This window comes from Aquarana catesbeiana, linkage group LG02 (genome assembly GCF_042186555.1).
Source record: "Aquarana catesbeiana isolate 2022-GZ linkage group LG02, ASM4218655v1, whole genome shotgun sequence".
Lineage (NCBI taxonomy): Eukaryota > Metazoa > Chordata > Amphibia > Anura > Ranidae > Aquarana > Aquarana catesbeiana.
This window is the reverse complement of record NC_133325.1, coordinates 77,311,805-77,337,646: the sequence shown is the minus strand read 5'-3', so window position 1 is coordinate 77,337,646 and position 25,842 is coordinate 77,311,805. Positions and strand designations below refer to the sequence as shown.

The window sequence follows — 25,842 nt, the reverse complement described above, 5'->3', positions numbered from 1 at the left end:
GAATACGTTCAGTGCTCGCAACCTTTCCTCATAACTAATATCCTCCAGACCCTTTATTAGCTTTGTTGCCCTTCTTTGTACTCACTCCATTTCCAGTACATCCTTCCTTAGGACTGGTGCCCAGAACTTGACAGCATACTCTAGGTGCGGGTAGACCAGAGTCTTGTAAAGCGGGAGAATTATCATATCTCTGGAGTTGATCCCCTTTTTAATGCATGCCAATATTCTGTTTGCTTTGTTAGCAACAGCTTGGCATTGCATGCCATTGCTGAGCCTATCATCTACTAGGACCCCCATGTCCTTTCCATCCTAGATTCCCCCAGAGGTTCTCCCCCCAGTGTATAGATTGCATTCATATTTTTGCCACCCAAATGCATTATTTTACATTTTTCTACATTAAACCTCATTTGCCATGTAGTTGCCCACCCCATTAATTTGTTCAGATCTTCTTGCAAGGTTACCACATCCTGCAGAGAAGTTATTGCCCTGCTTAGCCTAGTATCATCCACAAATACAGAGATTGAACTGTTTACCCCACCCTCCAGGTCATTGATGAACAAAATAATAGGATTGGTCCCAGCACAGAACCCTGGGGGACTACACTACCCACCTCTGACCATTCCAAGTACTCCCCATTTATCACCACCCTCTGAACTCGCCCTTGTAGCCAGTTTTCAATCCATGTACTCACCCTATGGTCCATGCCAACGGACCTTATTTTGTACAGTAAACGTTTATGAGGAACTGCGTCAAATGCTTTTGCAAAATCCAGATACACCACATCTACGGGCCTTCCTTTATCTAGATGGCAACTCACCTCCTCATAGAAGGATAATAGATTAGTTTGGCAAGAACGATTCTTCATGGATCCATGCTGATTACTGCTAATTATACCGTTCTCATTACTAAAATCTTGTATATAGTCCCTTATCATCCCCTCCAAGATCTTGAATACTATTGCTGTTAGGCTAACTGGTCTGTAATTCCCAGGGATGTATTTTGGGCCCTTTTTAAATATTGGTGCTACATTGGCTTTTCTCCAATCAGCTGGTACCATTCCAGTCAGTAAAAATTAGGAACAATGGTCTGAGTTCCCCAAGTACCCTTGAATGCAAGCCATCTGGTCCCGGTGATTTATTAATGTTAAGTTTCCCAAGTCTAATTTTAATTCTCTCCTCTGTTAACCATGGAGGTGCTTCCTGTGATGTGTCATAAGGATAAACACTGTAGTTTTGGTTACTGAAGCCCCCCCGATTCTCTCGTGAAGACTGAGGAGAAGAATAAATTCAATACCTTTGCCATCTCCCCATCCTTTGTAACCAGACGTCCTTCCTCATTCGTTATGGTGTCAATATGGTCTGTCCTCCCTTTTTTACTGCTTACATTCTTAAAGAATTTCTTGGGATTTGTTTTGCTCTCCTCTGCTATGTGTCTTTCGTGTTCTATCTTAGCCACCCTAATTGCACCCTTACATGTTGTTGCATTCTTTATAAAGTCTGAATGCTGATGATGATCCCTCAACCTTGTATTTTTTGAAGGCCTTCTCCTTTGCTTTTATATGCATTTTTACATTGGAGTTAAGCCACCCAGGACTTTTGTTCGCTCTTTTAAATTTATTACCCTATGTGATGCATTGGCTAATGCCCTTATTTAATGTGCTCTTAAAGTGGAGTTCTGCTTAAAAAAAAAATAATTAAAAGTCAGCAGCTACAAATACTGCAGCTGCTGACTTTTAATAATTGGACACTTACCTGTCCCAGGGTCCAGCAATGCGGGGGAATGAAGCCCCGCTTATCTTCCCCCTCCTCTCTGCGGCGCCGGCATTGTAACTGTGGGCGCCCGGCTGTGGCTTCACAGCTGGGCACCCACTGCGCATGCACGACCTGCGCCACGCACCATGACAAGCTGGGCAATTATCTGGGACCTGTGATGTGTCCCAGATGATTGCCGAGAGGGAGGGGGAGAGGTGATCTCCCTTCTGGTGCTGCGGTGCGCCGGGAGGAAGTGGGAGCTGGGACCCTCTAAAAAAGAGGGTATCCGCCCCCCCCCCAAAAAAAAATGACATACCAAATGTGGCATGTCAGGGAGTTACCCTCCCTTAAAGTGGAAGTTCCATTTTTGGGTGGAACTCCGCAAACCCATCTCTCCTCCGTGTTCCTTGTTCCTAAGATTTTATCCCAATTCATGCATTCTAGCAAAGTTCGTAGTTTAGGGAAGTTGGCTCTTTTGAAATTCAGTGTCTTTGTATTCCCCTTATGTTTCCTATTTGTGTGATTTATACTGAAGCCAATTGACCTGTGATCGCTGTTTCCTAAATTGCCCCGTATTTCCACATCCGTGATCAGGTCAGTATTGTGGGTAATCAGTAGATCCAGTACCGCTTTATTTCTAGTTGGTGCGTCTACCATCTGAACAATGCAGGAAAAATTGTCCTGCAAGACATTTAGGAATTGGCGAGCCTTAGACGAATGCTTGATTCCCTACGCCCAGTCTATGTCTGGAAAATTAAAATCCCCCATTATGATAACACTTCCCATCCTTGCTGCTAATCCAACTTGTGATAGGAGATCTGTCTCCCCCTCCTCCCTCAGGTTAGGGGGCCTATAGCATACTCCCAGTATTATTTCCCCCTTAGCTTCATCTCTTTAGAGCTCTACCCATAAGGATTCCCCCTCCTCCCTAGCTTCCTTAGTGATGTCATCTCTCACATTCACTTGTACATTATTTTTGATATATAGGCATACCCCTCCCCCTCTTTTACCCTCTCTATCCCTGTGATAAAGGGTATACCCTTGCTTGGTTGCCAGCCAATCATGAGAGCTGTTGAACCAGGGTTCTGAAATTCCCACAAAATCCAAATCCTCCTCATACAACAGTATCTCTTATTCACCCATTTTGTCCGCCAGGCTTCTGGCATTGGTGAACATGCAACAGAGTTTAGACCAGTCGCATACTATCCTCTCATTGGGTGTTCCGAGATTGCAACTAGGATTTGTTACTATACTTACCTTGGGTTTATGTGCTTTAGTCAACTTACCACTAATGCCCCCAATACTACCCTCTGGAATATGTTCCACGCTGACTATCTCTACCTCTGAGCTCTCCCCCCGTTGCCTAGTTTAAAAACCCCTCTTAATTTTTGGCCATCTTTACTCCCAGCTGATCTGAACCCTCCTCATTTGGGTGCAGTCCATCCCTTCTATAGTACTGGTGATCGACTGAGAAGTCGGCCTATTCCTCCAGGAACCCAAACCACTCCTTACTACCCCAGCTCCTGTAGTAGGAGGAGCCAGGACGGAACGAGAGTTTGTGGATCTGTCACAGATGGGACGCACACCATACCCCTGCACCGATTCATTTATTGTATGCTGTATATAGAGTGGTGCACTGACACACCTTGAATTTGTGAGTACCCCATTTGGGGAGAGTTCTTTTATTGATTAAAATTTTCATAAAACGTTATCACACCATCGAGCGTTTTTTTCCATTATAATCTTGCATATCGCATTGGAATCTGATTACATTGGAACCTGATATCTGGTGACCCATATTGAGCCCTGGGGTGGTTCAAAGGCGCATTTTGACTTAGTTAACAGCTGAGTCACATGCCCTGAGGTGAGCATATTTCCTAGGGGGCACTGGATTGCACCAAAGCATGGTAAGAAAATTTATGAGCACGCTGGAAAATAACATCATTGGACACTTAAGCACATTTTTTTATATTGATTTTCCAGATTTCACTATATATATTTTATGGTTCTATTGAGGACTGTTTATTCACATATATTGTATGGCACCAAGCACTTTTGGTAACTTATATATATATATATTTTTTATAAGATTTGTTTTCACTGTAGTATATTTTCTTCACATTTTTCACTCTATTATAAGGTCGTATTGGTTGCATGCACTGTACCTTAATGAGTTCAGGTAAAGCTTATATATTTTTATATATATATATATTTTTGTGTTTCAGTATTGGGTTTATTATTATCTCTATTATTTTATAAGTGTCATTATATGGATCCATCTTTGCCTATGGACATACACATATTTTAATTTATTATTTCAGTACACTTTAGCGCAACGTATATTTTTTTACTTTTAATTTTGCACGATATATGTGACGTGTTCAACGTATGCAGCTGAGTAGTGGTATTGTGCTAGCATTAGGTACATTTGTGGCTCGCAGGACTTTTTTTCTAATTACACCAGCTCCTCAGCCACTTGTTTATTTCCCTAATCTCCCTCTGCCTTTCTGGTGTGGCTCGATGTACCGGTAGTATCCCTGAGAATACTACCTTGGAGGTCTTTTTCCTCAATTTAGCTCCTAAGTCCCTAAAATTGTTCTTTAGAACACTCCATCTGACTCTGACTTTGTCATTTGTGCCAATGTGCAACATGACAGCTGGGTCTTCCCCAGCACCTCCCAGTAATCTGTTCACCAGATCTGTGAAGTGCCGAACCCGAGCGCCCGGTAGACAACATACAGTTCGGCGCTTCAGGTCTTTGTTACAGATTGCCCTCTCTGTCCTTCTAAGAATTGAGACCCCTACCACCAGAATCTGTCTTTCCTTTCCCTTCACTTCCCCCCCACTCTCACTGGAGGAGTTCTTCCCCCGGCAGCTAAGAGAATCCCTTAGCTCCAGCAGTGCTGGTCCCTGACTGGTTTCACCAATGTCACTCAATCGAGCGTACTTATTGGGATGCTCCAGCCCTGGATCGGCCTCCCTGGCACTTCCCCCTCTACCCTTCCTGACTGTCACCCATCTACTCTTTCCTAGTGCCTGCACCTCTTTGTCTCCACCCGCCTCTGTGCTGGCCCCTGCCGGCACCTGCCGTGTACGTTCCTGGCTCTCCTTTAGTATGGATGGTCTTCTCAGTGCTGACAGTTGCTTCCCCAGATTCGGAACCTGGGCTTCCAGGGAATCAATGTGCTTACATTTTGCGCAGCAGTATTTGTCCTCGATCAGATGATCAAGGAACGCATACATGCCTCAAGATGTACACCGAGTCGCATTTCCACACCCACCGGGCATCGTACCTACTAATTTAATGGGGATTAGGGATTGTACCCTGTCCAAATTACCTAACAGCTAGCTTCCTGACTCCTATACTCAACACTCATCAGGCTGACAGATGTAAGTACTCTATGTGCCTGCCAAATGCTGTGGAGCTGCAAGTCCCAGCAAGCAAATGACAAGTGATTATCTGGAGCTTTGGCCATCTACCTCTATGCCCAAATAAAAAAAGCCCTTTCTCCTCTTTCATAGGGAACATGCTAATCTAGTAGCCAAATATAATTACCCCCAGAAGACATAATGAATTGTAATTATGTCTATATCTTTGGCCATCTACCTCTATGCCCAAATTAAAAAAAGCCCTTTCTCCTCTTTCACCCTCTTTGACAGGGAACATGCTACTCTAGTAGCCAAATATAATTATCCCCAGAAGACATAATTAATTGTGAGAATAAACACATATTAATAATTCATGGAATATCTGGCATTCACATAAATGATTTCCCATGCTTCTCTGACCTCCTGTGGTCAGACACATTCTGGGCTGTGTATTTTATGTCAGTCGTTTTCCGTTAACTATTTTATTTCAGTAACATAGTTACTGAAGCGTAGTTCAACTTTTGCAGTCAAGTTTGGGAAACCCCCACTATATGTTTGTCATATATAACTATTCACATAGCATACCTTTAAATAATAAAAAAGAAAAAAAAATCTCATCTTTCAAGTTGTTTCTTTGGAGCAGGATTATAGATAGTACTCTATAGGGAGCTTCAATTAGAGGACATATTTAAGTTTCAAAGCCCAACTCCGTATATACAGTAAGAAAAGAAAACTTAAATTCTTATGTCTGGAATTAAGAGAAATGCTTACTTTATTCCAGCAGGGCCCCTTTAACAGTGCAACCAATCCCCACCACCTCCTCTGTAAGTCACTCCTGGCCATGGTCGCACCCCTGCTTCCTAAACATAAAATACAGGGTAATAGCCCTGAATTGTGCATACTGATGCTGAGGGGCCTCCCACAGACCAGGTGCTTCAGGGAGAAGACGAGAGTGATAAAGATGGCCAAAGCAGGGGTGTATGATAAGTAATAATGGCTTATTGTACAGCCTAGACTTAAAGCGGAAGTAAACCCTCCTATCGTTTTCAGCCAAGGAAGCTGCCATCTTGGCCTCTGTTTAATTTTCAACTGCCTAGATGCTGCACATGTGATCAGCTGACACCAGCCATTGGATGGTTTGACAGTTTGGTTGAGAGCACAACCAATGTGACATTTAGCATTCCCCACATGCTGGGAATGTAACTGCATTTTAAAACTTTTAAATTGATGGGGTTATTTCCGCTTTAACAAGCATTCAACTTTTGTAGTGTGGGGGAGCTCCACAGCAAAAGTAGATTTGTTTTTCTTCAAAAGGGACTTTAAAAGTGCATTTTTATACAATGTACCACCCAAGGTTTGAGGTCACCCTCTGTTAGGACAGGCAGTGTGCATACCGAGTTTTACAACTGATAATGAGATCCGCTTGCACAATACAGACCGGATTAATCTTGGAAATCATAACTCCACCTCCTTAACAAAACATAGAAAGGGAAAGCTAGGCAGAATTTTTGGGTAATAAAAGGCAATTTTTCAAATATTTTTGTTAAAGTTATGCTATGCAAATGGGAACATGTAACAAATATAATATAGGTAATGTCCCACTTGAAGACTAGACGCACACCTTTCTATGCACGTGTTCATGAGTTACCAACAATTGTGCATTTTTAAAAAAAATCCACTACAATCAACTGATCCAATAATATTCATTAATGCATCAACAAAAAAATGGACCGGGCACAACAGCAAATTATTCGGATGTAAACTGGCATCATTTAAAACAATGGTTAACCAGTGTTTTTGCAATGGCGTGCATTAAAATACATAGTTCTTAATGGGCCCTAAATGTTATAGTTTTACACATCTAAATAAAAGTACAAATAAAATATTTACCCTAACTGTCACTCTCTGAAGGAAGGTTTGACAAAGATTCTGGATGGTTGCCACAGGTAACATTCAATTCACAGCCAATGACTGGAATTCCATATACAGAGAATCATATCCAGAGCTTCTAAGGCCTCATGCACAAGGGTTTATCAAGGACAAACAACATAACATTCTGTTTTTTACCATGCCCGGAAAGCCCAGGTGCTGCATACAGCTGCCTGTAGTATTGCTGTGCGAAGGTGTACAGCCTTGCTCACGCAAACTCAAGTATAGGTTCTGGATATATACAGAATACATCAAGAGTATAGAAAGGTGTAGTTCAGCCTCCCTCCTGTAGGTAGTGCTGTTCTGGCAGCTGCTGTGAGGAGCTTTTGTTCCTCTGATGCCTCCATAGGTTTCATTGGGGGAACAGTATCTAATCGGATGCTGTTGCATTGAATGACCTCCGCAGCCATCTTTAATGAGGGCAATGCTAATAAATGCAATGCTGCTCCACTGCAATTGGTCACATAAATACAACCACTAACAGAAATACTGCATGTAAACTAATGCAGGGGTACAAAACCCCCTGTGCTGTACTCCCATACTTCTATGAAATGACCTCAGACTGTGCAATCTAATAGTATATAATCCTTACCGCCCAATTGTTGCCTGTTTCAGTGACCCCGCACTTTCAAAGAGCTGTGCTCTGGCTGCCACTCTAGATAAGAAAAAAAAGAAAAGAAGAACTTGTATTCAATTATAATATTTTAAAAGTATTGGTTCAATAAAATGTAGTTTTTGTTTTTTAGGGTTTTTTTTGTGAAATCAAAGCTGCAGCTGTGGAAAGGACACCTGTGTATGTACTCATATCAGGGAGCCTATGAAAACTAAGGGGTGCATGATGATACCCACTATTATCTTCTAGAGCAGGGATCTCCAAACTATGGCCCTCCAGCTGTTGCAGAACTACACGGCCCATGATGCATTGTAAAACTTTGACATTCACAGACATAACTAGGCATGGTGGGAGTTGTAGTTCCTGTACAGCTGGAGGGCCAAAGTTTTGGGAGCACTGCGTCTAGAGCACCTGGGAGGCCTTAAACGTGGGGTGCACTAATATGCAAATACTGAAAAATAAGGGCTGGCCCCACCCCTCACTGGATCTCTATACATCCCTAATTTGAAAGATAGCCTCACTGATTAATAGTTGACTGTGATTAATATATGCATATTAGATTTCCCCCTACTTTAGGGGCTCTAGGGCACTCAAGAAGGAAATGGAGGATCTGTGCCAAGCAGCTTTCCTTCTACATAGTAACCATATGGGGGGGTCACTCATTCAGTACTGCCATTATTCACAAAATGTCTTGCATTTTTTTCAAGCAATAAAAGGTGTTCTCTAATTGGACAAGGTGAAGAACATGATGCCATCGCCATGACACCAATTAAACAGTCCCAAGGGTAGTCACTGCACTCTATGTTTGAGGTAAATGCCCAGGTTTTCACCCGCAAAGAAATCCATACAAATCCAAAACTAATATAGAGGCACTCAGGGGTCTTGCAGAGGAGATAGATCAAGACAGCAGCATTTTTATTGTCCACGTTTCGATGAAGCTCAGTCCTTGAGAAAGAGGAGAACTATTTCCTCTGCAAGACCCATGAGTGCCTGTATAACACTTTTGGATATGTAATGTTTAAATTACTGTATTATTTATTTTATTACTACTGTATCTGGCAATTACAGTATTAAATAGAAGCACATTGCCATCTTCAGGTTGCAGTTCTACTGTGGCTGAAGCTGGCTATACATGGGTCAGTTTATACTGTTCAATTCACTAGTTAAAAGGAAACAAAACTGCCCCATGTATGGCCAACCCACTGGTTGAACAAAAAACACTGAACCAATTCACCTGTCCACACATTCAATGTGGTTGTGGGAATCCTCCCTGCTGAGTCTTTGTATCCTGACAGCAGGGAGACTCTCCGAACATTAGAATACACTGATCAGTGCTGTAGCCTATTGCGAGCAGAACTATACAAACAGGGAGGTTGAACAGAAGTAGATTGGTGAAATGACCACAATGGCCACACATGGATCGAAATTAAGCCAGTCCCTGCTGAACCGGACAAATTTCAATCCATGTATGGCCAGCTTAAGCCCACAGCCTACACATGAGATCACAATGGCATGGCTCTAATAGCTTATGCATAAACTGTATAACAACAAACAGGAAATTGAGTGCTTACACTGATCCTGGCCTCTGGTAGCCATTACTTGAGCCGGTGTCCAACCTTCGTCTCATCACCTTTGGCGGTAATTCTGGAAATCCAATGTCTTTTAACTCTACGGATGTTAGGCTCTGAGTAGATGGACTTCTGCTCTTAATACCTAAAGGAAATATAACACCTTCATTACATTTTATTTCTAAGAATTTTACCTCCTAGCACTAAGCTTTAATAGCTTTTGGCCTAATCATCTTCATAATGACCGGCTAGTCTCCTAAAAAAAGGTATCCCTTGACAATTGTTTCCATGGAGTAATAGATTACCCTTCTATTTTTGCTCATTTTTCTATTATTGACCTATGACTACCTCATCTGTCTGTCAACTGAGGCAACCAATCATAAGAATAGAGAGGAGGAAAGAAGTTCTGTCAAGAGCCAGTCCTCAGTTGAATCAAAATAGCCTGTGAGGGCACTTATATACTTTCATCCCTGTGCTTACATAGCTGTAATTACAGTGTAAATATTTTTCTATTTACGTAGCCTTGTCGGCATCTGCACTGCAAATGCAGACTGGGAATGGAGAGCACAAACTGCTAAAAAAAAGGTAATCCCTGCATAACTTTAGCCAAGTCCTGCCCATCCCCATATTACACGTGATTCCAGACAGACAATCGTGAAAACCAGAGTCCACAGCCAGATCAATTTCTGATGCCTTCCTTGTAGTTCTAATATGTAGAGATGTACTCACTACACTGTAGTTTAATACATGAATGGGCTGCCTACTCCTAGCAGTTTGTGATCTCCAATGATTACATGAGTGCAGAGTAGTATTTAAATCATAATTTATAGCAGAGGTAAGAGGTTAATAATTAGCAAAGCTACCAGGTACCCCTGGATATGTTTAAAAAAAGCTGAAGGTGTGCTTTCTTTACTAAGCTCTTACTGTGAGAATACTGCTCTATAGTGTCATTGATTGGCATACCCAGATTTAACCACCTAACACCAAATCACATACATGTACGTCATTTGACCTTAAGTGGTTATACCGGGATGATGCCTACAGCTACAGGTATTGTTTTTTATAGGAGGCAATCGGCTCTTATGTAAAAGCCATCCTAGTGGCTAATTAGTGAGCCCAGAATGAAAGCCGATGAGTTCTATGGTATAGGAAACCGGAAGCAACAAGTATTGTCTTCACTTCCAGTTTCCCCATATGTAAACAGCACCATTTTTAAATTGAGAAAGCATCTGAACACACAGATCTTGGAGTGATCAGATGCTTTTAAGGGCAGAGGAGACACCTAGGGACTAATAGAACCCCAATCTTTCCATGAAGAGTACCTGTCACTGCCTATTGTTGTCACAAGGGATGTTTACATTAAAAAAAAAAAAGAAATAAAAAAAAAGAAATAAACATTGTCAAAATAAAATAAATAATGAAATGAAAAAAAAAAACAAAAAACAATTAAACTCCCTCGTCTCCCCGTGCTTGTATGCAAAGACGAACGCACGCATTTGTAAATAGCGATCGCACCACATGTAAGGTATTGTCCTGAATGTCAGAGAGAGATCAATAATTCTAGCACCAGACCTCCTCAGTAACTCTAATCTGGTAACCTGTAAAGACTTATAAAGAGTCACCTATGGAGATTATTAAATACCGTACTTTGTTGCGTGTGAAATTTTAAAGCACGACATGTTAGGTATCTATTTACTCGGCCTAACACCATCTTTTATATTTTACCAAAAAATTGGGTATTACATTATGTTTGTCTGCAATTCATTATAGTGTATTTTTTCCAAAACATTTGCATTCAAAAAACCGTTGCACAAATACCGTGTGACATGACAAATTGCTAAACCCCCCATTTTATTCTCTAGGGTCTTTGCTAAAAAATATAGAATGTTTGAGGGGTTCTAAGTAATTTTCTTGCAAAAAATACAGGTTTAACTTACAAACAGTGTCAAAAAAAGGCCTGGTCTTCAAGTGGTTTTGGCGCATTTGAGCCTGCAGGATCTCTATACTGCATGCAATGTTTATAACTCATATGTTTCTTGCAAGGCAGCTTATTGTGCACAGAAAATGGAAGAATTTTGCTCTTTGGGTGGCCCTGTTGGCCATCTCCCACCCGACATCACTCAATTGCAAAATCGATGGGTCCCAGTGGAAAACTGTCCAACTAGATGCAGCTGCTGTTTGGGTATTTTGACAGCTAGCAGGGTCGACTGTCAAAATACAGTAGCCGCAGTGGGAGACTCATCCATTTGCAGTGTGTAGTGTGGATGGAGGAACCTGTTAAATTCTTTTCTGTTCAGCCACCAAGCTGAACAGAAAAAAAAATCTATATGTGTTTGGCCAACTTTACTCATTTATTCCTCATTATCATTTTCATCAACACATTTGCTTATCAATAAAAGACAATGTATGGTGTCACCTAAATTATGTGCTGTCACTATCTTCTGTGTTGCATTCAGCATCAAATGACAGCAAATTATTTCAGTGACTAAGTAAAGATAAATTATTGCAAATCATTGAAGCCAAATCAATAAACAGTGTAAACAGTAAAAATTGAATACTGACCTGATACAAAATGTAACTCTAGAAAAATAGACTCTCTTTTCAGAATTCAGTATTGTATTATGCAAAATACATTTTGTTGTTAGATTATAATTGTTATACAGTATTTATATAGAATTTATAGAAGTATAATGCTTGTGAATGAAACATAAGGAATGGTCTGAACATGCCCATTTTTACATTGTGTTCCTCTATTTATTCAGGTTTTTCACAGTTTTTTCTTTGTTGCACATGTGAACACACTGCTCTCTCTCTCTGTCTCTTTCCTAGTAATGCACTGCTTGTCTGTTAACTGACATTTAGGGGTCTATTTACAAAAACATTGCTTTGTGAACGCCTCAGCATTTGCAAAGCCACCACAAATAATCCTTGTAACGGGGCTAATATGAATATTTCCTATGATCATCAACTCCATCGAGTGACCATAATGCTGTATTTTCCTGGTTTCGGTATTTCATGAAAATACTGCATTATGTCCACTAGGTGGAGCTGATGATAATAGATAATACACACATTAGACAAATTATGGGGATTATTTGAAATGGCTGTGAAAATGCTGCGGCATTCACACAGCAATTGCTTTTATAAACAGACCCCTAAGCATTGCACACTACTTAATAATAGATGCAAAGCCTTACGATTTAAAAGGAACCCAGTTGGATAGAAATATGGGGAGTGTGTTCTTCCACTGACACATTTATGTGTATTTTCGGTAGCAGACGGTCAGAGGTCACCTGGAGTCTGGCACTTGCTGTTAACATCCTTGCCATATACCATCCCCCAAGTTCTGAATGTGCAGTTTGTGACCTAAGGCAGTTGATGCAGTAGCTGTCAGATATAAGGGGGTTGTGGAAAATAAAGTTACAAGTGGAGTGTTCCTATAATGCTAGTTTACCCAGAACCAACAGCTCAAAAATCATCAACTACCTACCTTCTGTGGAAGGTAAGGAGCGAAGTGAGGGGGCTGCAGAGCGCTTGAGTCCAGAAAGCTCATAATGTCCTTTCTTGCTGAGGTCAATCGGTGGAGAGACATTACCAGGGCTGGTCACAGAAGACACACTATGACAATCTGACTCTACGTCGGTTTTTGAGGCATCCTCTTTGGAGCTCGACTCGGGACTTGTGGTCCAAAGGCTAGAGCTTTTCTGGCCATTAGAGGAAGGAGTGGAGGTTACCCATGGGATGCTACCCCCTTTCTTGTCTCTTTGTGGCGAAGAAGCTGACCTTGAATTTACATTCAGTTCTGAGGAATGTGAAGACAGTGATTCAACACTGCCCATTGGAGTGCTGGTTGGACTGCTACTATAAGAGTCACCTGCAGGGAAAAAAACAGAAAACATTAAAGTTGATATCATCCCTCCATATCTAGATATGCATACACTTCCGCAATGGCTGCATAGAGTTTCCTGATTGTGAGAACAGTGAACAATGCCTGTGTAATGTGCAGTAACATGGCCACCTGTAGTCTCTATCAAAAGCCTATGTGACAGGATGACAATGTATAAGCCCAATTAGAAGACAGGAACTGAGCATTGTCACCTTAAATTTTGTTGCAGGCAATCCATTTAAATCCCATGCCAGACTTATACACATCCACATTTTTTGTTTAGGGTCTTAGAGAGTTCTATTGATCTTGGCATGATGACATCACACATGCCAATAGCAAAGAGAACACCAAACCCTATATGTCTGAGGTTTAAATAAGACAGATTCCACTTACATACTCCCTAATAAGGTTCTAATCATTGGAACCTAATCTGGAACCCCAGATTCATTTCATGGATATGAAGTGGTGGTAACTGTAGGGGTACACTTACTTTCTTTTTCTTTGACAAATCTGTATTGTGACCATTTAGTTAATAAAAATGAATACACCGTGTGTTACTTGGTCAAATATATTACCCTTATTTGCAGGCACCGTCTGAATAAAGATCTAATGTTTGCCTGTTCAAACATGTTGAAAAAGTCAACAATTTCCATAGGATGTACTTACTTTTTCACATGATTGTGTATAGATATATATTACATCTACAATGTATCTAAATTAGTTTTCAAAATGCTGACATTTTTTGGTATTGTGTGTAATCTGCATTTGGCAAGTCTACCGAGTAGATTTGTTTATGTAAAAAGAATCTATAATGGTTTTGTACAAATTTTCTTTTCATATTTTTTTCAAAAATGTTATCACACAGATAAAGATAAAATGTTGATGAATATTTTTGTAGTCTCATTTCAGCCAGCAGATGGCATTCTTTTTTGCATGTTTTCCAGGTTATCATTACTTGCCTCTTTAAAGAGGAACTTCGGCTTACCCCCCCCCCCCCTTTTTTTTTCTATACCCCTGCTTACCTGATGGTGTTGTAGGCACAGTATGGATACTCACCCAGCCACCGGATCCAGCATTGTCCCGCTGACAACCTTCTGTGACCAGACTCAGTCCTGCATTGTCATCTTCTGGGTACAGGTGGCAGAGCCTCAGGATGATGCACCGATAGGCCCGTCCCCATTATACTAGCTGAATGGAAGACTCAAGGCCTCCTGAGATATGGGACGTGTATATCCCAGGTAGCACTATGCACATTATTTGTCTAGGCGAATTAAGTGCACGTGCTGCACTTTTATGAAGAAAAGAAAGGTAAGGAAAAAAACGAAAAAAAAAAACCCCACTGCCCTATTTGTGTAGAGTTGGGGTCGAGAGGGGGAAACTTCACAAGAACGGTGAAGGTCCTCTTTAACCACTTGACCTCCAGAAGATTTACCTCCTTCATGACCAGGCCATGTTTTGGGATATAGCACTGTGTTACTTTAACGGAAAAATGTATGTATGTAACGTCTCTGCCGTTCTGCGCATGCGACTTACGAACAAAACTAACTTAAGAACAAAGAGGCAGTCCCTAACCCGTTCGTAACTCGGGGACTGCCTGTATAAACAAAAAAAGGTCGACAATTTAAAAAAAAAACAATATTTTTTACTTTCTTCTAAAAAACAATAAAAAATTTTAAAAATTTAATTTCTTCATAAATTTAGATCAATATGTATTCTGCTACATATGTTTGGTAAAAAAAATCCCAATAAGCGTATATTGATTGGTTTGCGCTAAAGTTATAGAGCCTACAAACTATGGGATTTATTTATGGAATTTTTATTTATTTTATTTTTTTTATACTAGTAATGGCGGCGATCAGCGACTTATAGTGGGATTGTGACATTGTGGCAGTCAATCTGACACTAACTGACACTTTTGCCACTTTGTGGGAACCAGGGACACTTAGGCTCCATGCACACTGGAGCTCATAAACTGCAGTTTTTTTTAACAGCCCATAAACTCCACTTTATATTATCCTATGTATCCATGCACACATGGACGTTTTTTAGCTTTTATCAGCAGTGGAGTTTATGGGCTGTTCTTTGAACGCCATAAAATTGTGTTCAAAGTGCCGTTTTTCTGACCCTAAAAACCGCAAAACGCAGGTAAACGCGCATAAAGGCTCATAAATGCGCGTTAATTAGCATTCGGAGTTCTATTTTTTCAATGCATTGTGGGAGTTTGGGAATGCAATGTGGGATTTTTGCAGTGTCCTCTGTGTATTTTTATTAAAAACGCCCATAAACGCTAAAAAACGCACATAAACACTAGTACAAACTGTCGTTAAAAGCGCGTTTTTCAACCAGCGTTTTTTAGCAGCAATCTGGCATCCAGAAAAAGCTTTTTTGAGCTCCAGTGTGCATGGAGCCTAATACAGTGATCAGTGCTAAAAATATACACTGCCACTGTACTAATGACACTGGCTAGGAAGAGGTTAAACATCTACAGTGATCAAAGGGTTAAATGTGTGCCTAACCAGTGTTTTTGTGTACTGTGTGCGCTGCTTTCACTAAGGGATGTGATGGATTTTCTTCCCCTGCTGACAGGACTGAGCTATGCCTTGTTAATATATGCAGAGCCCCATCCATTTGCAAAATGGACATCCATTTGCCGGCAACCACGGATCAGCTTCTGCTGTGACTAATCACAATGGGACTAACCGCGCCCCCCTATGCGGAAGTGCAGGACCACGTATATGCGTGATTCTGCACAGAACGGCCGCCATGTAGCAGTAAATCTGTTATGGGGTGGTCGTCAAGTGGTTAAAGGCCTTTAGTTCACAGAACTCAATATCTGAAGTTGAATTTTACACAAATGAAAGCCAGAGCAATGATTTCTCACTCTTTCATCCCCTCCCATGGAAGGATCAATCAGAGAGTCTGAAGGCAATCAGCTTCTTTTATGCTAAATCTTTATAAAACCCATAATACTCTGCGAAGTGCTAAATCTGTCATAAGTTCACCCTACATTGAATAATTTTTGTAAAACAAAAATTATACATAGCTAAAAAACAGATATAGGACAGTTTTGAAACTATGCAAGTTTAAAAATGAAAATAAAATTGTCCCCAAGCAACAGATGCACTGTATGACATAATGTTAGATTTGTAAACAGTGGGGTGTCCCTATTAAGTCAGCTATTCTAGTAAGACTCACTGTCTTGATCAGCCAGACACGGTGTATATCTCCCCTTGGGCTTTCGTGGTCCAGTGGAAAGACAAATGGCTCTGGTTCTCCTGGAGATTGAACGTTGTTGTGCCTGGGGGAGAGGAACATTGGGGTCCGGAGCTGTGTGAAAGATCTGTGCAGAGTAAGATTCATTGTTAAAAAAAGAAAGCAAACTTGACAATTTTAAGCCACAACCATTCACATTTTAGTTAAAAAAAAGTAGAAAAGTAGAACATTTTTTTTTTTGTTTGGAACGCATCTGGAACGTGGCAAAACGCATCAAAACTGAACATGTCTTCTATTGCAGTGTTAATTTTGATGTCAAATGTCAATTTAGTTTCAGTCATAATCTTTTAAATAAAATGCCATTTTAGTTTTAGTCGTATTTTAGTCTACCATAATCTCCCTAACATTTCAGTCAACTAAAATCTAATGGGTTTAGTTAAATTGTAATGTATTTAAGCATTTCTCTAGAATTTCTGAACTCCTTATATACTCCTGGAATAAAAATCTAATAACATGTTATTATTTATGGTATTAAGGTTTGAACATACACTACAGACACAGATTGAGCTGTTATATACAACCAGTGTTAATTTTGACGTCAAATTTAGTTTTAGTCATATTTTAGTCATCTGAATTGTTTTAGTTTTCGCTGTACTTTAGTCAACTCAAATAGTGTTAATTTTGTTGATGAAAATATTTTCGTTAAAAATTAAAGTGATACTAAAGTCGTGTTTTTTTCGTTAAAAATAACAAACATGTCATACTTACCTGCTCTGTGTAGTGGTTTTGCACAGAGCAGCCCAGATCCTCCTATTCTCGGGTCCCTGGCCATCACTCTTAGCCCCTCCTCCCTGTGAGTGCCCCCACAGCAAGCAGCATGCTATGGGGGCACCTGAGCCAAACCCGCAGCTCCCTGTGTCCATTCAGATACGGAGCCGCAGCCTTGCCCTGCCCCCTTTCTCTTCTCATTGGCTCACTGACTTTGATTGACAGCAGCGGGAGCCAATAGCACTGCACTGCTGTCTCAGCCAATGAGGAGGGGAGTCCCGGACTCTCTCATGCAACATTGCTGGATCTAAATGGACCTCAGGTAAGTATGAGGGGGGCTGCTGCACACAGAAGGATTTTTATCTTAACCACTTCGGCCTTGGAAGGATTTACCCCCTTAATGACCAGGCCATTTTTTGCGATACTGCACTGCGTTTCTTTAACTGACAATTGCGCGGCCGTGCGACGTTGTGCAGAAACAAATTTATTTTCCCACAAATAAAGCTTTCTTTTGGTGGTATTTGATCACCTCTGTGGGTTTTTTTTTTTGCGCTATAAACATAAAAAAAGGACAATTTTGCTATAATACATATCCCCCCAAAAAATGTAAAAAAACAAATTTATTCATCAGTTTAGGCCAATATGTATTCTGCTAGGTAAAAAAATCCCAAGAAGCGTATATGAATAGGTTTGTGCAAAAGTTATTGCGTCTACAAAATAGGGGATCGATTTAGGGACTCTTAAATATTTTATTGTTTTTACTGGTAATGGCGGCGATCTGTGATTTTTAGCGGGATTGTGAAATTGCGGCGGACAAGTCTGACCCTAAGTGACACTTTTTGGTGACCAGTGACTCCAATACAGCGATCAGTGCTATAAAAATGCACTGTTCACTGTATAAATTACACTGGCAGGGAAGGGGTTAACACTAGGGAGCGATCAAGGGGTTAAGTGTTCCCTGGGGAGGTGTTTCTTACTGTGGGGGGGGGGAGTGGACTGACAGGGAGTAGAGAGAGATCGCTTCCTGATCATTAGGAACAGCAGATCTCTCTCGCCTCCCCTGTCAGAGCAGGGATTCGCCTTGTTTATATTGGCAGATCCCCATTCTGCCTCTGTGAGGAGCAGTCGCCAGTGGCCGGCGGACATTGAGTCCGCTGGACCCGCGCGCTCCCCCCCACGTGCAGCGGGTGTGCGCCCACATGATCACATGCATGGACAGGTACGTTGGTTCACGCAGCTGAGCCTCCTTGCCGCAGTATATCTGCAGTGGGCGGTCGGCAAGTAATTTAATGCAAAGAATGCATTAAGATAAAAAACCTTCTGCCTTTACAACCACTTTAACACTGCTCAATCGAGAGGAAAAAAATAAATGGGGGGGGGGGGGGGGGGGGACACATTGGAACGGACCAAAGATGCACATGCAGAACTGCATCTGGAACGCAGAAATTGTGGCGTGAGCCGACCCTTAATGGTGTGCCGTGAGACCTCTGTGTTTGGACTGTGCTTTGGATGGTACCACCCGTCTCTTTACTATAGCACCCATAATATCTATGGCTATAACAAGTGCACTGGATGATACAAATACAGACTGTTATATTAGGCACATGATATCTTCACGTACCCTGTGTGAGTCTGTTCCTCTAATCGTTTTTTCTAACCTGTGCCAACAATTTTCAATCCATTGAAGCTCAGCCTTTGACAATATCTTCAGAATTTGACACATGTGGGAGTTTTGGACGCCTGTGTTCCTGTTCCTTTTGAACGCAGTTGCATCGGTCCACAGGGGGAAGCAAGCAAGCATTAGGGTATGCCAAATGCCTGCACCCCCCGATCTGCCCTTTCCCACCCACAGCCGCTATATCACTGCTGTGCGCCCTCCGAGCTGCAGGGCCACACTAGTAAAAAATTCAAAAAGAAGTTTTTGGTAACAAGCTTTGTACTTTATTGCTATTATGGAAGCAGCATGCGCTCTTTTTTTCTTTAGGAATTACAAAACAAATTCTTCATGAAGACAGTGGACACCAGCTGTGAAATGAGGCTGGTTCTGTCTTTTTTTTTTTTTTTTGTATAAAAATAAGGATTTGTTTAATTTTTTTTTTTTGTATAAAAATAAGGATTTGTTTAATTTGGAACTGTTATAAAAGATTTCTGTGACTTCTGCCTTCAAGTATTTAATTATGCTGTGACTAAAATGTTTATAATTCAGAAAACAAAGGACAAAATTGCCGGTATGACAAGTTTTGTTCCAGCAGTTAAAGGGAATGTATAATGAAAGTAAAATTTTTTTTATGCTTTCTTTTAAAGGTGAATATGAATATGGCTACAATTGCATGGACATTTTGCCATGGTGTGAATGGCAGCAGCTTCCTGCTACTGTTTATTACTGGTGTAAGCTTCTTCGCACAGCCAGCGATTACCTGCGATGTGTGGGCATGCTCCCGAGTCCCGGTGCTGCGTCCATTGACACAGACAGCGAGACTCGCCCCCCCCCCGACCCCCGTGTCACCGGATTTGATTGACAGCAGCAGGAGCCAATGTCTCCCCCTGCTATCAATCTGTCCAATGAGGAGCGAAACAGCAGCTGGAGCCACTGCGTTCATACACATCGATGGATCGGATCGGGCTCATACATTCTATGCATTAAGATAAAACATTCTATGCATTAAGATAAAAAAACTTCATTGTGCAGCAGCCCCCCTCAGCCCCTCTTATACCTATCTGAGTCCCATCTCGATCCAGCGATGTCCATGAGTGCCTCGCCCCTCTGGGACTCTCTCTCCTGATTGTTTGAGACACAGCAGTGGCGCCATTGGCTCCCGCAGCTGTCAAAGTCAGTTAGCCAATGAGGAGAGCGAGGGGGTGGGACCAAACCGCTGCTCTGTGTCTGAATGGACACACGGAGCTTGCTGTGGGGGCACTCGACAAGAGGGAGGGGCCAGGAGCTCCAGCCAGGGACCTGAGAAGAGGAGGATCAGGGCTGCTCCGTGAAAAAACGCTGTACAGAGCAGGTAAGTATGACATGTTTGTTATTTTTAAAGAGAAAAAATGAGACTTTAGTATCACTTTAATGCATAGAATGCATTAAAGGTGAAAAACCTTAAGGCTTTAGAACCACTTTAAATGCACCTGAGCTGACAGGTATTGTATTCAGTTTTTTTCATGCATTGCCTTGATGTGCATTATTAATGTGTGGGTTTTTGTACACAGCAGAAGCCAACTAACACTAATTTTCTTTGCTGAACATGTATTTCAGCACGCTGTGATGTGTTGTAGTGCATTTAAATGCAGTGCTTTTATATGCAGAGTGTTCCAGTTTCAAAAGTACACGCCACGTAGTGCAATAAAATGACTGTCAGAGGGTCTACTGCTTTCTCTCTATTAAAAATTAGTTTTTTCCTTTTGTCGGTGTTCCTGTTGGAGTGATTTCTCATCAATAGCGGCTGGTAAGTAAGAACTGGTAAGCTGCAATTTATAAAATGTTTGTTCCTGGGCTTTCAAAATCATAAACCACACATACAGCTACAAATCTTTCGCTGTGCTGACTATACCTTTTCATAATGCTCTATTAAAATTTCCACCACAATATTCTGAAACTTGATATTCATCATAGCTGCTACGGTTTCCTCTTGAGCTCTCATCAGGGTCGGCCCAAAGATCACCCCCAGGTTAGAAACAGTCATAAGATTCTGTTGGCTATGCAGTGAAACCCTATGGGATAAAATATAATTGTCACAACATAATATATTGTGCCTAGAGTAATTGATCAAATTGGTGAGACTTGAACTAAATGAGAAAAACAGCACAAAAGTACTTTTATGTTTTTTTCTTTTTTGTTACCTTTTTTTCAGGTTTGATTACAACGGAATGCATGCTCTTAAAATCCTTTAAGAAAGTCTTCCTAATTGTGTCAAGCCTTGCCCCTCCTTCCCCCCACCTAAGGATTTTTATTAGCCCTGCCTGCCAGCAGTTTTTTAAGAGAAAAATAAAGAATAATTCAGAAAAATCTGATTGGTAGTTGAGGACAAGAATTACACTTCTATGTTGTTTCCCTGCCATGAAACTTTTGCTAGGCTTTATACTGATGTAGCACCCTCATAGTAGGCAGGGTTGCTAACAAATTTAGCTTGCTAGGTGGTAACTAGCCTGCCTGATAGATAGGGGATTCACTGGCTTTTTCCCTAACTCTGGATTTGATGCACCTCTCTCTTCTGTCACTGGGTGGCATTGTTGCCTGACACAGTAAAATGATAAGGGCATAGGGATCCAGACTAGGAGTTAATAGGTTGACCCAGCCTGTTTGGTCCCTTGGCCTGCTGGGAACGCCTATTTATTTGGGAGGAGTCAGGGAGCAGCTGGCTGCTAGGCTGTCTGAGGCCTATCCAGGTTTGAGAGAGGCAGCGCAGGATTGGGGCTACAGGCAGGAAGCCCAACCAAGTTGCAGAGGTTCTGCCGGACGGGGGAACTGGATCATTGCCAGCAGTGAGGCAGAAGCAGTTGCAACAAGGGACGACCACTCCTGTCGCCAGGGGCAAGTGATGACCAAGTCCAGGGGTAAAGGGAGGAATAGTCGCCAGAAAGGGACAACCATTGCTGTTATCAGAGGCCAGTGTATGGAAGTACCAGAACAGCCTTTTCACCAGCCGGGGATGGTGAAGAAGTGGGAAAGCTTCAGTAGAGTGCCAAGCCAGGGACCCAGCGGGTTAGCAGGGGTAAAGTTTGAGGAGTATACAGCAGGTTAGCTGTGGAAGAGCTCAGGGGATCCAGTGACGTCTGGGGTCTAACGAGAGACCGGGAGCTAAGTGAGTGAAGATCTACAGTAAGATACTGTGAGATGTGAGAAAAGATCTATAACGGGTTCCTGTGAGTTACGCGTATGGATCTCTATTTACTGTTCAAAGTTCAGTTGCCATAGGAGACAGCAGTTCTACAAATACAGTTGCTGCATGCAGCTTAAAGGCCCTCTATCTGTATAGCTGTCTGCCTATTATTTTGTCTTGGAGTCTGCCAATAACTACTGCATCTGCCTAAAGCCGCGCACACTTGAGCGGAATGTCCGACAGAAAAAGTCAGACGGAAGCTTTTCATCGTCTATTCCGATCGTGTGTATGCCTCATCGGATTTTTTTTTTAAATTCTGACGGACCTAGAAATAGAACATGTTCTAAATATTTCCGACGGAACCAATTCCTTTTGGGAAAACCGCTCCTCTGTATGCTGTTTTGACGGACCAAAAACAACGCATGCTCTGAAGCAAGTATGAGACGGAAGCTATTGGCTACTGGCTATTGAACTTCCTTTTTCTAGTCCCGTCGTACGTGTTGTACGTCACCGCGTTCTGGACGGTCGGACTTTGGTTGGACTTTGGGTTGACCGTGTGTAGGCAAGACCGCTTGAATGGAATTCCGTCTGAGAAACCTTCGGAGTTTATTCCGACGGCAAAACAGGTCGTGTGTACGCGGCATAAGGGTGTCCTGGCCCTAATCCTCTCTCCCCCAGTTCTGTTTAAGAGACAATAAATCTCCTTTTTCTTGCATTCCAAAAAGTGACTGGCACCCATGTTTCCAACTTGCACCCACCATGCCTAATAACCCACACTACAAGGAAGGATGTTAGCTCTCCCTGACTCTTGAGGTCACCATTAGACCTTTGGAGGTCGGGGATGCCGCTACATTGACAAAACACTGATTACAGTGGGAAATTCGTCAGCACTTTATCTTTTATCCTGTGCTAATTTTCTTTATTTGGATGTTATTGGGACTTGGAACAAATCTGCACCAATGTTCTGCTTGGCTGCCTGTATATGGGCTAATCTGGAGCAGGTGATATATACTGTATTGAACATTCCTGTTTTAGATTCTCTAGGTCATTTCTAGGGAATCCAATGTGGAGTAGTTACCACCCCTGCGCCTATTATCCCACACATCCAGGCACGCTGTACTATAGCTTGTATGAATGGAAAGAGCTGTATGAATAGAGGACAGGCAGATGAATGAAAGGTCTGCCTCCTTCATTCATAGAGTGCTTTTCACTGATGGAAGTATAACTTCTATGACTGGAGGAGGGGGTGGAAAAGGCGGGCATAGTTGGCACTTTTGATGAGTGCCTATCACAGGTCCAGTGCTTGTATTATCCCCTGCAGCACATGAAAATTACAACTGTGGGGGTATAGGGAAAGGGGGGGGGGGGGGCAGAACATTTCAAAATTCAACCAGGACAGGTGGCACCAGCACAAGGGACACTCCTCTTTAAATGTAAGTACTGGCCCTTGTGCTGGTTGTTGTTTTTTTTAAATTATTAATTAAACCTAGGTTTTCACATTTAATGCTTGCGTAGAATTCAAAAACAAGAATTATCCAAAGAGTATCACTTAGTGTATTAGCAGGAAATATGCATTCCCGGTAATTTAAATCTGGGATAAGCTATACATATATGAACGTCACAGTACTTGACAAGATGCTTGATTAGGATGTCCAACATCTCTCGGTGTTTCTCAGGCAGTTTGTGAACCAAGGCGTGAACCGCTTGAACTCTGTAGTTCTGATCATCTGATTCTGTGAGGAAAAAAGGACTCCGCTAAGCAATTTTCACAACTACCCCAATATGTTAACTCCAATTTGGTTATCAGAAACAACAACACTTTGTACACTGATACATTGGGAAAAGACTTAAAAATAGGAAAAACTGCCCATGTCCACTCCTCCTCCTCAGATTGTCATAGTTATCAATGGTTAGGGCTCCTCTATTCTTTAATACTTTCCTCCAAACTGGCACATACTGTATATAACTCTTCACCCTCAGTGGATGAGGAACCCAGTGTTTATTTTATCTAGGGGATGGAATAACAAAGAGTATCGGTCACCTTAATCCACTGTCCTGAAATTTTCCTACCTGCTGGTTCCAATAGTGACGACTGGTCCCAAAAGGCACTATTTTATGGCCCTCTGACTAGTCCTGTCATCACCGCTCTCACCAACATCAGGACATACAATTCAGGACCAGTGGCCATAGCCACAGGATAGGATGTGGCTGCTGGTATAAATGCCCACCCAAATACCAGCACTGGACAAAAAAAAAGGACCTAACCAATGGCTATTGCAGGACAGGGGGTTAAGGTTAATATTCCTCTGTGTTATCCCATCCAATAGAAAAACATGTACTGGTTCCTTCAACTTTTCCTGAATTTAGGCTTTAAGCAAAAAGATGCAAATGAATAGCCATTTAAAGATAAAACCAGCAGCTTTTGCTGCAACACTCAACTTCAGAGATCCAGAGATTTCTTTCTAACAGTATGGTGACCTTATAGTGACTTATGACCAAATTTTTTTAAAGGAATGAGCTGTCACCATATGTGTGCTGCAATTGAATGGAGACCCAGAAGGACCAAAAACTCATAGGCCTGTTTCACACGGGCTTCAGCTTGTATAAGAACAATGTGAACAGCAAGCATTGATAAAGCATTTGCAGAGCTTTCAAAAAGCTTTGTTGAAGCTATAAAGAGAAAGTAAACCCTGATGGGTTTTACTTCCTCTTTATTCCTCTGCAAAGTAAAAGCATAATTGGGTGATGGGCACTGATGATTGTCACTAATATGCGGCACTGATAGATGGCACTGGTATGCAGCACTGATGGGCACTGAAAGGCTGCACTGATAGGTACCTATGGATGGCACTGATAGGGGCACTGATGGTCACTGATAGGTGGGCACTGATAGGTGGCACTGATAGACATTGATAGATTGCACTGATGGGCATCACTGATAAGGAGGCACTGACTGTATTGAAGGGAACTGACTGGCACCATTTGTGGGCATTGATTTTGGGCACAGATTGGCATCCCTGGTGGCCATGGGTAGCATACCTGGTGGTCATCAGTGGTGGCAAACCCTAGTGGTCCTGGTGGCATCTCTGGTGGTCTGAAGTGGGCATCCTTGGAGGGGCTGCGCTGGCAGACCCCCCCTGTTAGGAGAGCAGCTGAACGGCTTTCCTCTAATCGCGTCTATCAGACGCAAGTGAGGAAAAGCCAATACACGGCTTTTCCTGTTTACACTGTGATCAGCCGTGATTGGACACGGCTGATCACGTGGTAAAGAGCCTCCATCAAAGGCTCTTTGCTGAGTTTGGTCTTGTGGTGTGTCCGACTAACACGTCGCACGACCGATCGCCGCGATACGCTCCCCCATGGGTGCGCACCGCCTGTTATCCTGAACACTAATGGACACTGATAGGCAGCACCGATAGAAGACACTGATGGGCATTGATAGGTGGAACTGATGGGCACTGATAGGTGGCACTTATAGGCACTGGTTGGCGGCACTGATGGGCACCAATGGGAGCCACTGATGAGAGCCACCTTGGGCCTGTCATTTTACAATACGGCGGGTGGGAGGTGGTTAAACAAGCTGCTAGTAGGCTTCAGCACTTTTTGAAGCTTGTCGAAAGCCTGCTGAAGCCTGCTAGCAGCTTGCTTAAAGTGACATTCAGCATTCCCATTAGGATCTGTGTTCAACATTTACAAACTGGAGCTGAATGGTACTTTAAACACTTCAACAAAACTTGCTGAAAGCTTTGCAAATGCTTTGTCAAAGCTTTCTGTTCACACTGCTCTTATACAAACTGACCCCCATGTGAAACTGGCCATAAGAGTCAGCAGAATGCGTTCCATGGGAGTGTGAATACATCTACTAGTCTATAGCATCTCTCACTGAACTATGTGAAGTGAGACAGTTGAAGACAGAAATAAAAATGTG

At 42.1% G+C, this 25,842-nt stretch overlaps 1 protein-coding gene across 2 annotated transcripts in view; it reads right to left on the bottom strand.

Annotated features, from left to right (window-relative positions):
- ARHGAP42 (Rho GTPase activating protein 42) overlaps window positions 1-25,842 on the bottom strand; it is a 525,190-nt gene that overhangs the window by 19,292 nt on the left and 480,056 nt on the right. For both annotated transcript variants that reach the window (XM_073613052.1, XM_073613053.1), the window contains 6 exons: window positions 23,542-23,647; window positions 20,646-20,805; window positions 16,312-16,456; window positions 12,721-13,104; window positions 9,234-9,375; window positions 7,642-7,704 (listed from right to left, as the gene is read on the bottom strand). In XM_073613052.1, the coding sequence (XP_073469153.1) occupies window positions 7,642-7,704; window positions 9,234-9,375; window positions 12,721-13,104; window positions 16,312-16,456; window positions 20,646-20,805; window positions 23,542-23,647 (1,000 nt within the window). The remainder of the gene's footprint in view (window positions 1-7,641; window positions 7,705-9,233; window positions 9,376-12,720; window positions 13,105-16,311; window positions 16,457-20,645; window positions 20,806-23,541; window positions 23,648-25,842) is intronic.